General features: G+C 32.4%; 1 protein-coding gene across 1 annotated transcript; it reads right to left on the bottom strand.

Moving 5' to 3' along the window:
* Positions 1 to 10,634: 10,634 nt before the first annotated feature.
* On the bottom strand, positions 10,635 to 10,907 carry HELRODRAFT_153307 (hypothetical protein; the record flags this gene model as incomplete). The annotated part of the gene is made up of 1 exon (XM_009010550.1): positions 10,635 to 10,907. A coding segment is annotated over one exon (273 nt), but the record flags the coding sequence as incomplete, so codon positions are not given.
* Positions 10,908 to 13,592: the final 2,685 nt, after the last annotated feature.

The raw sequence follows: 13,592 nt of genomic DNA, 5'->3' as shown, positions 1-13,592 counted from the left end.
GAGTCATTCTACTTTTTTTAGCTCTACTCTTTCATCTACTTTTAGCGTAGTTCAAGGTTCTGTCCTTGGATCATCTACCTTTATCATCAATGTTTCTACTCTCTAAACTTTACATAGCTCTAATCATATCATCAAATACGCTGACAACACCTACCTTATCATCCCATCATCATTTGAACTCATCATTCACAATAGCCGTAAAAAAATAACATTACCTCCAGAACACCCATCAATCACTCGCACAAGTCAATTAAAAATATTAGGTATCACACATGGATATATATAATATGGATATGGCAGAAGCGTTATATATACATACATTTTTCATATATATATATAACATCAAGGTAGATCTAACAAATTTGATGCATAGAATAGCAATAATTGTTTAAAAGTGAATTTAAGTTAAAGTAAATAATCAGTTTTTAACCGGTTGCTTAACGATTATCGTCCGTCATTTTCTTATTTGTTTAATTATTTTATATACTTTAAGTTTAACCATGCCCATGTGCTCAATATCCCAATGTCATGGGTCTTATAAAGATATCGGCGTAACTTTACATAGGTATGTATAATTAATAAATAATAATAAAATTTTAACATAAAATACTAAAAATAGCTAAGCTTTTTTTCAATAATAAAACTGAACAGACTACCAAAAGGTGACAGTCAAAAAATACAGTAGGAAGGGAATATAAAACTTCATATTACACATTTTTGTAGTAGAGCTTCATATGCAGACGGTTCTTTTTACAAGAATACTTTTACAAAGTGGGTTCTAAAATGCTGCTTAAAAAAACTTCAGTTCCTATAGTATTTCCAAAGGTTTTGTTCTTTTTGTAAGAAATAAAATTCTAATTTAAAAAGTTTGAAAAAAAATTAAAGTAACATAAAGATTAAATTAAAGAAATAACTAATTATTGGTGCATCACGCAAAATGAATCACTAATTAATTAATTGCATGACACTAACACATTATATTATAGTTAGTATATTAATTAGATATTTGTTCCTGCAAATCACATAATCAAGTATATTGAATATTTATCATTTCCAGCTTTTATCATATAATCAGGCAAATACTCTATCTGAAATTCAATCACCAATAATGATGGCGACAAACTCAACTGATGAACCAGCATGTTTGCTTAAATATAAAATTTGCTTAAATTGGTATATTACTGATTGCATGTGCTACAGTTAATATTTATTTTTTTATTTTCTGCCAATAAGAAGATACACATATGTAAGTACATGTTCAAGGTATTTATTTCACAAAGTTTATGATGAATCTACCACACATACTTTGATGCATACATTCATTCATGTGTAATATTCAAACTTCAGACAGAAAATGTTGCATCTTTAGAAAATGTTGCAGTTCCATCAACATCAATTGTTATATTGATTTGTATGTATGATGGTTCATTTAATAAATGAAAAATAGTGAAAAATGTAATTTAGTATTTTAACACATGTTTCTCTAACTATAACCAGAATTATAAATGATTGTCAAAATACTTAATATGAGTTGTTGAAAGTAAAATGAATAATTTTACAGACTGGTATTGATGCATTGATACCTAGAAGCCTGAAAAGGAAAGCTAAAAAATTAGATATGTCATTAAAAACTACCAGAAGTGTTCTATATAACTACAACAAAAAAATTAAAAGATTAAGAGTCAAAGTTGAAGTATATAGAAATAAAATTAAGATGTTGAAGAAATACAACGATGAACTTGCCTCAACATTACTTTCATATTCAGGTATGCTAATTATTAAACTTTAAAAATAATTTTTAGCAACAAACCTTTATATATGCCACTTTTTTTAATTTTTAAAATTGAATTGGCATTTCAGATATTCCAACAAAACTTTTCATGAAACCGAACAAAACCTATACTGAAGAACAAAAGCGTTTTGCATAGACATTACATTTGTACGGTGGAAAGAGCTACCTGTTTTTGATAAGTAAAAGATTACATCTGCCACATAAACGTACATTAGCACGGTAAGTTATTGTTTAATATTATATATATAATTGAAAATTAAAGTATTTAAATGTATCAAGGTGGTTAGAATCTCTGTAGATGGAGGACCAGGCCTCAATCGTTCTATGTTGAATTTCCTGAAGAAAAAACACCAAAACAATGTGCAAAACAATTTACACATTGTTCTTTGATGATAGATAGTATGTCAATTCAGGATCAACTGATATATTTTTTGCATTTCTAAATCTCTCTTTTATAATAATTTTTTGTTAATTTTTAAACATTTAAATATTTCTTAATTGAAATCTGTTGTTATTGTTATTAATTTTAAAACGATTTTACTGAGAGTCATATTATTATATTGGTACATCTAGTCAACTTCTATTAATTGAACATTCCTTACACCAACATTAAACAATTTCCAGCATTTCTTGTCATTTTTTAATCTTAATTTCTTTTTTATTTAACCCCTTTTTTAAAAACATAAATAGGTATGGGCATTTATTAATTTATAATTTTTCAGCTATTATGCAAAAGTTTCAATGCTTTCGGATAAATTTAAGATGTTATTTTTATTTTTAGGACCATTTAGATATTGATAAATTTAAATCTAAATATTTTCAAAAGAATATGATGTATTATGTATCTTACAAATTTTTTATCTGCAAATTTAACAAACATTTATTTCATTAAAGATGTAAATATTTTTGTAAAATGTTTTGAAAATAATTTTCTCAATGTTAATTATTTTTTATTACGCTGAACTTCACTGCACCCCAACAGTATTTGAGTATAATAAATTAGCAATAATAATTTTATACATGATTTTTATATTATGAAATATAATAATGTTTAATTATACTAAATAGTTGATTGATTTTAATTAAATTCCATGTCGATCAGTTTCAACTAAGTTCATTATATTAATAGTATTTGATGCAGGGTCAGTAATTTTTTTGTTTTTGCCATTTACGTTTTTTAAAATTTATGTCTTCATATATCACTTAGTCTATTTATTTATTTTTTTTTCAATGAACAACTCAACAATTTATTGGAACATGTTGTGCCTTGATTTTTAGCACCACTACATGTACATATAAAGGTTAGCCTCTAGCTTCTAGCATCATCCAAAAGATGTTTCATTTTAGAAAAATTGAACAAAATGTATAGATGTCAATATTAAAATGATTATGAACATCCATTTATTTGCCAAATTTTCCTGAATCATAATGATTAATTTGTCATTAAATTTTTTTTGAATTGAACTTTTATTTTATAACATTTGTTCAGATTTAAAAAAAAATTATAATTTGATGACATTGAAGATAACTGCACTTGTTATTAATCCAGGTGGATGAATGTATATTCTATATATCAAAGTGTATTTGTAGTAGATTTATCCAAAAGATGTTTTATGTTTTATTTCCAGGACAATTGAGCAAAATGTATGAATGTCAAATATTGAAATAAATATGAACATCCATAAATTTTCCGGAATCAAAATCTAAAATCATTTTATTTTCAACTAGCAACCTATTTGATAACTAAGTCGGTAGAGACGAAAAATGCAACTTATTTAAATATTATATTAAAAAAACGAAAACTTCGTGTAGGCGATTAAATTTAAAACAGCAAAACGAAATGTCAACTACAATGAAGAAATGTTTACGCTCAAATTATGTTCTCTATTCCATAGAACTAAAAAAAGGAATTAATTCTTGTGCCATATCCACTATATCCATGATTATTATGTATTATTATTATTATTATTCATTTCATTTATACAGCGCCCGTTTGAAAAAAAACAATCGTCACAGGCGCTTCAATAATTAAATGCTATTAAGGGCTGAACAGATAGGTTTTCAGCTGTCTCTTAAATTGACTTAGAGCAAAGTCACCACTGAGCAAAGTGTTTGGAAGGCTATTCCACAATCGTGGTCCAACCACAGCAAAGCTTCGAGATCCCATTTTGAGGTTTGTCTTTGGTACACCCAAAAAATTTGAATCAACAGACCTCAATTCATATTTTGACAACTTTGTTCTATCATTAGTAAACAAATCGATCCTATTTTGTGGTGCAATATTATTCAAAGACTTATTAATTAATACACATAATTTTAAAATAATTTTCTTATCAACCCGCAACCAATGCAATTCTTTCAGTATTGGGCTCACATGATCAACTCTACCAACCACAACCGTAGCCGCTCTGTTTTGAATTGTTTGCAACATAGATAGATCACGCTTTGATATTCCATAATAAAAACTGTTACAAAAATCCAAATGGGCATGGATGAAAGAATGAACCAAAGTGTTCAATGTGTCTTTGGTTAAACAGTTTCTTGTTTTTCTCAGCAAACGTAGCTAAAATGTGCAAGATTTAAACAAAGACTTTATTTGCTGGTTCATCGACAGCTTTGAATCCAAAATAAAACCAAGCATAGTCGCCGAACTAGAAAAATTTATAACATTGTCATTGATTTAATGGACTTAGCAGTTATTTTAAACAACTGTTGCCAGGTGCCTATCGGTAAAATTTGTGTTTTAGTTTGGTTCATCTAAATACCATTTTGCGCCATCCAACACCTATGTCAGACAAACAATTTGCGAGTTGATCTTCAACCGATCCAAGCATTTCAGGCATAGTTTTTGCTACAATCTGGATATCATCCGCATAAGCAAAACCCTTGAAACCGTATCTGTCAATAATTTCAAACACATCCGCAGTGTAAAGAAGAAACAAAATAGGACCAAGAACGGACCCCTGCGGTACACAGTATTTCAGATATTCCTTGGTAGAAAGTACATAATTAAAAACACCGTTAAAAACATTATCATCATCACCTTTACGTTTTTTAAACTTCAGTTCAAATTTTCTACAAACGCGATTTAATTCTTTGCATTGCCTATCATACCATGGTGCTGTGCCTACATTTTTTCATATAATGGCGCAGGCTTATCAGCCAAAAATTGAAACTCTCGATAAAATAAAAACGCCGCTTCACCAACATCATCATTCTTAAAATCATTAATTAGTGAATTTTTTATCATAGAAATAAAAATATCCGTTATCAACACGATTCCAGGATCGGATCTGTTTTTTAATAATTTTTTTAGTCGCAACTCGAATAGGCAGCAAAACTGACACAAGGCTGTGATCGGAGTATATCCCACTTGGATACACACAACAATCAGAAAAACACATTTTCTGTGGCAGTAACAAAAGCGTCAATGCATCGTGCTTTAAAATAATGGCTAGCCGTTCTAAAACAAATTTGAGTTTTTTTAACTTTGTCGACCAAAAGTTGTTTTGAGTTTCACCCTGAAAAATAACTGACCCTAAAAATTCTAAATCGTTTTTTAAAAGTATGTGGTGTATTAATTTGTGTGAGTTAGTAAATATTTCACATTTTCTATAGTTTAATTTGAGTCCGATACTGGCTCCTTTATCTGATATATGGTTCATATCATCCAGGACCGAATTAATGTTCTCCCCCAACAAAATTTCATCTAGATATGAAATCATCAACCCTGATTTCAATGACTTAACCAAACTGTCGATTCCCAAGGAAAACAACAATGGGCCTAAGGGGTCACCCTGCTGAACTCCCTGATTGAATGTCAACACCGGAAAAATTTAACACAGAAGTGTAGTCATAGGCCGACCGGCAGAAATAATAAATTTCAGGAAAAGATGACTACGCACTTTAATATATGATCACGTCTGAGTGAATTGAACGCGTTTGAAAAAAATCAATTTCAACAAACATTTGTCATCCCTTATATGGTCCGTAAACCTTCGTACAAATGGACTGCCCCTTCAGATCCGTCACTCACCCCCACCCCAACCTACCCAAGAATTGGTAAAACGTTGTTTTTGATTATTGTCAGTGCACATTTTGCAGCGTGACGTCTCCACAGGCAGCCGACAGCAATTTGTCTTATACCGCCATCCTTTTTAAAAGCGCTACTAGTCTTCCCACGAAAAGATAAAGTGCAACCTCGGCGGGGCAGTCGCCATTTCAAAACAAATTAATGAAAGCGGTAATGCCGTTGATGAGGTCCAAAAAATCGTTTTTTGAGGAAGTCATATCTTTCAAATGTTCGGGGGTTAGGCCGTCTCTGCCACCCGAAGTGCCTTTCGGGAACGACTTCATGCATGCGAGAATTTGTTGAGATATAACCAAGACACCCGAGTCTTTTTTGAGGGGGCATGGAGCTCTGTCAATCGGTGTCTTTGGGTGTTTTTCAACTAGGAAGTTCACGGTATCTTTGGAAGCAGGAGCCATCGAGTCGGTTGAAGACAATAACTGCATAGCGCAAATAACTGCACATTGTCTTTTTCAATTTTAGATTTTACTGAGGAAATTAACCTTGACTCGGGCGATTTTACTTTCCCAATATTCATAATTGGCTCAAGGCGGTCCGCCATTTTTTCTACCGAGCAGTTGGAGAATTCATCAATTTTTTGGTTAACAATCGTCACCGGGCTATGGCGTTTGCCGCCACGTGGGCTTTTCCTCAAAATCATGACTGGCAAAAATGCTTTTGGTATGCTTGGTTTTTCACAAATTTCATTGAGCCGTTTACCTAACAACTGACCAAATTTTAATCTAGCTTGTTTTGGGATGTGGTCGTATAGCCTAAAGTTAGCAGATTTCTTAAAAAAATTATCCGCCAAATTGACTTTGGGTCCCGATGGTGAGACAGCAATTTTGGCCAACACATATACAGAATGATTACCCAATGATTTTCTTTTATTCGCAGAAGGAGGTTTGATAAGAGAGCCGGCATATTCCGAGCCTTTGGTTTTGCCTCCATGTCTTACATGGGTTCCGTCTGGGCGTGAACGGAAATGTTTATAACAGATATGACATCGAGTAAGCAAATTGTTTTTTGAATTTTAGCTCAGTGGGGTAAGGGCGGATTATAACAGCTTGCTGAGTGAGAGGCCGCAACAAAGATGAGGGGCTCAAAACCAGGTGTCAAAACAAACCAGGAAGATTGAGGAATACAACCGAAAAGTGGCAATGAAATGATGAGATGTTGGAAACAAATGTGAAAACAAACTAGGAAATTTTAGCTATGAAAGTAAGGGGGATATAACCGAAAATGTGATAATGAAATTGACGGTGTTGGAAACAAATGTAGGACAAACTAGAAAAATAAAACCCGAAATGTGAAAACAAAGACAGTTGAGAAACACAACTAAAAAATGGAGGTTGTTAGCAACTATTATGGGAATAAACAACGTTGGTGGGAACAGATGTGGAAATGAACGAAGAAAGTGGGACAATCTTACTAATGGTGATGAAAAGATGAAAATTAAATTAAAATGTATATAGGTGAATGGAATGAAATGTGTTTGAAAGGATTAAAAACGAATACTATAAATAATATGAAAAAAAAATAAAAAAATTTGGAGATCTTACTAATGGTAATGAAAAAATAAATTAATTAAAAAAATAGATAAAATAGAATGTATATAAGCGAATGAAAGTGAGAATAAAACAAACAACTATATAGGTGATAATGGAAACCTGCAGTGGAAACGCTGTTATAAAAATATTACGATTATTTACTACGCTGAGAGCTTGATACGCTTGCTCATATACATAATTAACTCCGCCCTAGAAAATTGTTTGCTTAAACAATAAACTTTTGAGACCACAATTTGAAACAAGATTAAAATCAAGTCTAAAACCAATTTTATAAACTTATTTTAAACTTTTAAACAACAAAAACGATTTCGAAACACCAATATTTAGTGGTGCTGAGAAATAAAATACGTCCACCCGCGCGGGAAAAACAGCTGTGTTGATATTGCAAGTTCAGCCAAGAATTAAAAACCCAACCAAAACCATGCGCACGTGACACTGCACGCACGTCCAAATGTGGCTATCGCTAAATTCAACCGTTCAAACATACAAAGAATTTATTGCCTTAATGTGGAAAATTTGCTAATTAAATAGGCGAATGGCTTGCGGAAGACAACCGTGTTATCCAGGTAAAAAATATATTAAGATATATTAAAAACTAAACAACCAGACTAAAATATGAAAACAACATATATTATATAAACATATAATACATAAAAACATATAAACGAAAAAAAATTAAATATAGTATGTAAAACACAAGTAAGTTATAAATAAAGGAATAAACGTGAAAATGAAATTGATAATTAAATAATTAAGACGAAGTTAGATAAGGTAAAATTAAGTTATTATATATTAAAATAATGCAATTAAATTATATTAAATATGTCTAATTAAAATTCTAAACAACAATTTTACAAATTTAAAACCGGTAGAAAGCAGTGTGTATATTAAGAAGCTATGAGCTTATATCGTGTTATTTCATTGTGTGGAATAGTAAGAATATATATTGTGTGTATAGTAAGAAGCTATGAGCTTATATGGTGTTATTTCATTGTGTGGAATGTATCGAGTAAATATATCGTAAATGGAAATATCACTTGCATACGCATACGTCTTAATTATTTAATTATCAATTTCATTTTCACGTTTATTCCTTTATTTAACCTTGTTTTAAAGGTACGTTTCATATGTTTTTTAAATCTTTTAAATTGTTTCACACCATTGTTAAAATCCAATATAATTTCAATATTTACTTTAATATTATTTTAATAATCTTAATTTAATCTTAAAATATTAAATCCAGCTCCGACGATGGCTAAATAGCCGAAACAGCGCTGTCAGCTGAAACTTACAACATTAATTAAATTATGACATTAAATAAATACGAGTATAAAAATTTACGTCGTGTTGAAGTTGTCTTTAAAAAACTACTAAATGCAGAATGGGCATATAAATTTAACGATATATGCATCAAAAAAAGCCTCGTTCCAAACTATATATATATATATATATATATATATATATATATATATATATATATATAATCATCTTCAGTGCAGGTTTGTCTTATAGTTTCTTTAAACAATGCAAAGTTTTTTTTAGCAAAGTTTATTAGTTGGTATCGTATTCTTCAATTTTGTTGTTGTCATTCCTTTGTTTTTCATTGTTATTGAAGTTAATAATAAGGCGTCGAGTTGGTAATGATGTTATCATTCTTTGTTGTATGCTTATTTGGGGTTTATTGATATTTATCAGGACAGCTTTTGCAATTTTTAGATTGTATTGTGGTGTTGTCTAGAATTTGGCGGGTTATGTTGATTGCAAGTGGGATTTGATGGCTCTTCTTTGTGTACGCATTGTGGGATTTGATGGCTCTTCTTTGTGTACGCATTGTGAGACGTTTTGATAGTAAAGTCGTCGTAACACTAATATACGAATGTGGTTAACGCGCACAGTCGTAAATAGGGCATTTAAATTCATATATTACTAGATTAGGTTGTCCTTTAAGACCAATTGTGATGCCAAACAATTATTTTAGTATATTAATATTATGGGCGTGCCCCACAACGGGACGTTGCCGTGTTAACAAGGTGCCTCAATTTCAAGCAATCATGAGCAAGTCTCCAGGCCGAGTAAGGACCGTAGTTGATGAGGGAAAGGTCTTTCTCCGCTAAGCGGATTCATGACTGTCTTGGACGGCCGCGCGGTCGAGTCCAGTCCGGTGGCGGACGGTCTAGGACAACTTTTCAAGCCCGGTAATGATCCTCTATAGGACTGGCACGAGCTATGTTACCAAAGAAGTTTAGACGAAGCCATGAACAGGAGTTAAGAAACGGATGGCTGCTGTGTTCTTCTCACCTCAACGTTGGTGACGTGACGCGATCACGGTGGGTCAGACGAAGGATCTTGCGCTAGCACCATTGATTTGTAGCGTCTAGTCTCTTCAAATGAGTGCCAGTAGTTGACCTCGCCTCGCATCCATAGAGCAGCACGTGGATAAAGTATGCGTAATACAATTGAACTTTGGTCGTCACCGAAATGCCCGAGTGCCATATACCACGATCGAGAGACTTCATACACGCGCGGACAATGAGGATCCAACTCAAAATTTCAGCGTCACTACTGCCTGACGAGTGTATTTGGGAGCCGAGATATGGAAACGAATCCACAATCTGTACTCCATTACCCAGAACAGAGACAGACGCGGGTGGCGAATCGTCCAGAGAGATTGCCTGAATTTTCGTTTTGTCCCAGCTGATTTCTAAACCAAAAAGCTTTTTAAGGCAGGATATATTGTTATATATCCCGAGTTTTATTTTATTAGTATCATTGATTGGTGTAACAATTCTTTTTCTTAAAAAGAATTGTTACACCATATTGTTAAAAATTGTTTACACCAATTGTTAAAAATATATAGCTCTTTTGTTGTGGTCTTTGTTGAATTGTGTTCTCAATGGATGATGTTTAGTAACCATTGCTTATTAGTAGATTAGTAAATCTTTTCATGACGAACAAAGATTTACAATTGCCATATACGTCATCAGTGGCGGATTAACCTTTTTGCCGCCTAGAGGCACTCGTGGTTTGCCGCCCCAATTTTAAATTTTATAATAAATTTAGAAATTAAATTCATATAAATGCAATATTTTTAAAACATTTTTATTAAGTACATTCTTTAATAATATTCATGTAATGTAATATTATCAATTTTAAAAAATAAATTTTCTTTCATTGCAGTTTATAATAGTTATTTCAAAACTTTACGACGTTCCTTCCTGCACGCTAATTCATCAATAACGAAATTAATGTCTAAATCTTGCAAAATTGTTTTTTCGATGCATAGAATTGCAAGATAATTTAACCTTTCTTCGGACATTGTCGAACGCAAATAGTTTTTAACGCGCTTTAAACAAGAAAAAGATCGTTCGGCCGAACAGTTTGTAGCAGAAGTACAAGTGTACATCCGAAGTGCAATGTCTACATTTGAATATACACACTTCAAGTCATTCAATCTTATCCATTTACACAAATCAATTGGAGTGTGTGGAACTGCATTTCGGTCTAAGGTAGCCAAATAAGACTTTAAATGCAACAGTTCAGTATTTAAGGTGTCGTCTAGATCGTTTGGAAATAAAGATCTTAATCCATCCGCTGCAATCTCTAACTCACCTATTGACAATGTTTTGAACTGTAAAATTGCTTTGAAATTTTCATTAATTTCTACATAAGCGTTTCGTCTCTTGTTCATTTCAGAATTTAAGTTATCCACAATTACCAATAATATGTTTACACGAAAATTTTCTGAGTGGTAAATTCTGTTTCATTGTCAACTGATTCGTCGTAATGCCGCTTCCGTTTTCTTAATGGCGGTACCTTGTAGTCATCAACTAAAGACAGGACTTTTCCTTTTTTTCATAATCTTCAAATTTTTCTCTGAGTGATTCGAGCAACGTTAAAAGTGAGTCGTAATTTTCGATTACAGTCGATAGATCAATGTCTACTTTTTGAAGTTTGACGTTAGACTTGTTCAGACATTCTAAAACAAAACCCCACAATTCTGCCATAATTCCGGCTTCAAGAAAACTCAAATTAGAAATAATTCTTCTAGCCTCAGCACGAGTTTCTGGTTTGAATCCTTTTCTAAAAATTGTAGTGATTCAATAACCTGATTCCATCCATATTTCAATGCTCTAACTGCATCGTCGCGAGCAGACCACCGGGTAGTGGAGAGACTTTTCAAATTAAGTGAACTAGATTTCTGCTGTGTGTGGTTTTGGAAAACTTCCCACCTGGCAGTAGAAACACTGAAAAAGTTGTAAACATGTTGGATCAGCCAAAAAAAATTGCAAGCTTCTGCACAGGATTCAGCTGCATTTGTGCCAACAAGGTTAAGTGAGTGAGCTGAGCATGGTATAAATGAAAATTGATGATTGACTTTCTTGATTCGCGCCTGGAGTCCTGAATACTTGCCAGCTATGTTTGAAACGTTGTCGTAAGATTGTCCGCGATAGTTTTGAAGATCCAGGTTGTGTGATTGTAAAAAACAAATTACAGCGTTAAATAGTTTTTGCGATTTGTGGCCAGTGTTTGGTAGAAACGCTAAAAACGCTTCGTAAGGCGTTTCGCTTTTTTGAACATATCTGATTACAACGGAAAGTTGATCAACTTTTGCTATGTCAGGCGTTGAATCAACAATTATTAAAAAATATTTGCTAATTTTGATATGGTAGACGGGTTCGTCTTGTACAGCATTTGTCAATATTGCTACTTACTCTTCTACAGTTGTTGATGACAGATAAGATGTATTACCTTTGCCACATTTGCCAAATATTTCTATATGATGCGCCATAAAAGAATCAAATTTAGCAATATGGTCAAGCAGCATTATGTAGCTCCCACTTTCAGAATTTCCAAATTTTTCAACGTGTCCACGCAAAAGTAGTCCTTTTGAAACCAATGTCTTTACAACTTCTACCACGCGAACAAGAGTCGATTTCCATTAATTTATTTCAGTTTCCAATTGATCATTTAACTGCGAGTTTATTTGACCTATAGCACGGCCTCTCGTTTTGCAGGCATGTACGCAGTCTCTATGAGATAATGAATTTTCATGTTCTTTCAGCGCATTATAAGCATTCTTTCAATCATTAAAACCTTCTGATGTTAATTTTGTTTGTACATTCAATTTCTTTAAAAACAAAACACAAATTCCAGTGCTTTCTGAATAAACAAGCCATTCTCGCGACATTTTTTCTCCGTTAATAAGAGTATAGTCAAGCATACTTTGTGTGAGGCTGCGTATTTTATTTTGTCATCACTGTACTCTTTTTTGGATTTACTAAAGTCCATATTTTCATTTCGCTTGAAGCCATATTTGGCCACAAAATCGCGCGTCTCATTATTTACTTGCCATAAAGCAGGATCATCAGATAAGCGGAAACATTGCTCCACATTTTCTGAGACATTCATCAGACAATTTTGTTAATATCTCCATGAAGGCCCTGTACAAGAAAGATATTTATTCAGGTGAAGTAATTTAACCAAAATGTTTCATTATTTCTTATTTAGATTTTTAAAAAAGACAAACAAACCCATCATCATCATCTGATACATTTGATTTATCATTTGTCTCAGTCTTAGATCCTTCTACCGCGAATGATCTCTCTTTGTTACATGCTAAACTGGACCTATAGATAGACAGCAATATTATTTGTATGCGAAACTTTAGCCAAATCAATTTTTAAAAACAATATTTTCAAAGAAATGTCTTGCACTAGTGAAAAACGCACCGACTAACTTATCTTCGGTATCATTTCGTTCTTCCAATTATTCTCCACTTCCACTAACCGCCGACTGAAAAAACTTGTTGATTTTCTTCATTCTATCCAAGTCCGTATTGTTTTTTAATTCTTTGTCTTTTCGCAGTTTTGCATATTGACTCCTACTTAATCTTTTTCTACCATCGCTCATTTTAGCTCTTTTTATGAAACTACAAATATGACCTTAACACGACAAGACAAGAAGGCGAATTTGAAAAAGGGTCTTTCTAATTCAATGATCGTAACACATCCACATAATTAAAATTACATTTATTGGAAAGAAAATATTATTGCCCACATATACTACGTACCTTTACTTATAAGTTGTACCCATTGAATTATATATAAGAATGGCTTTATAGTGTTGACCTTCATCTCAAGGTCAGGAAACTTGGAAGCAA

The sequence above is a fragment of the Helobdella robusta genome (genome assembly GCF_000326865.2).
Source record: "Helobdella robusta unplaced genomic scaffold HELROscaffold_1, whole genome shotgun sequence".
Lineage (NCBI taxonomy): Eukaryota > Metazoa > Annelida > Clitellata > Rhynchobdellida > Glossiphoniidae > Helobdella > Helobdella robusta.
Note: the sequence above shows the minus strand (reverse complement) of the source record. Positions and strands in the feature narration are given on the sequence as shown.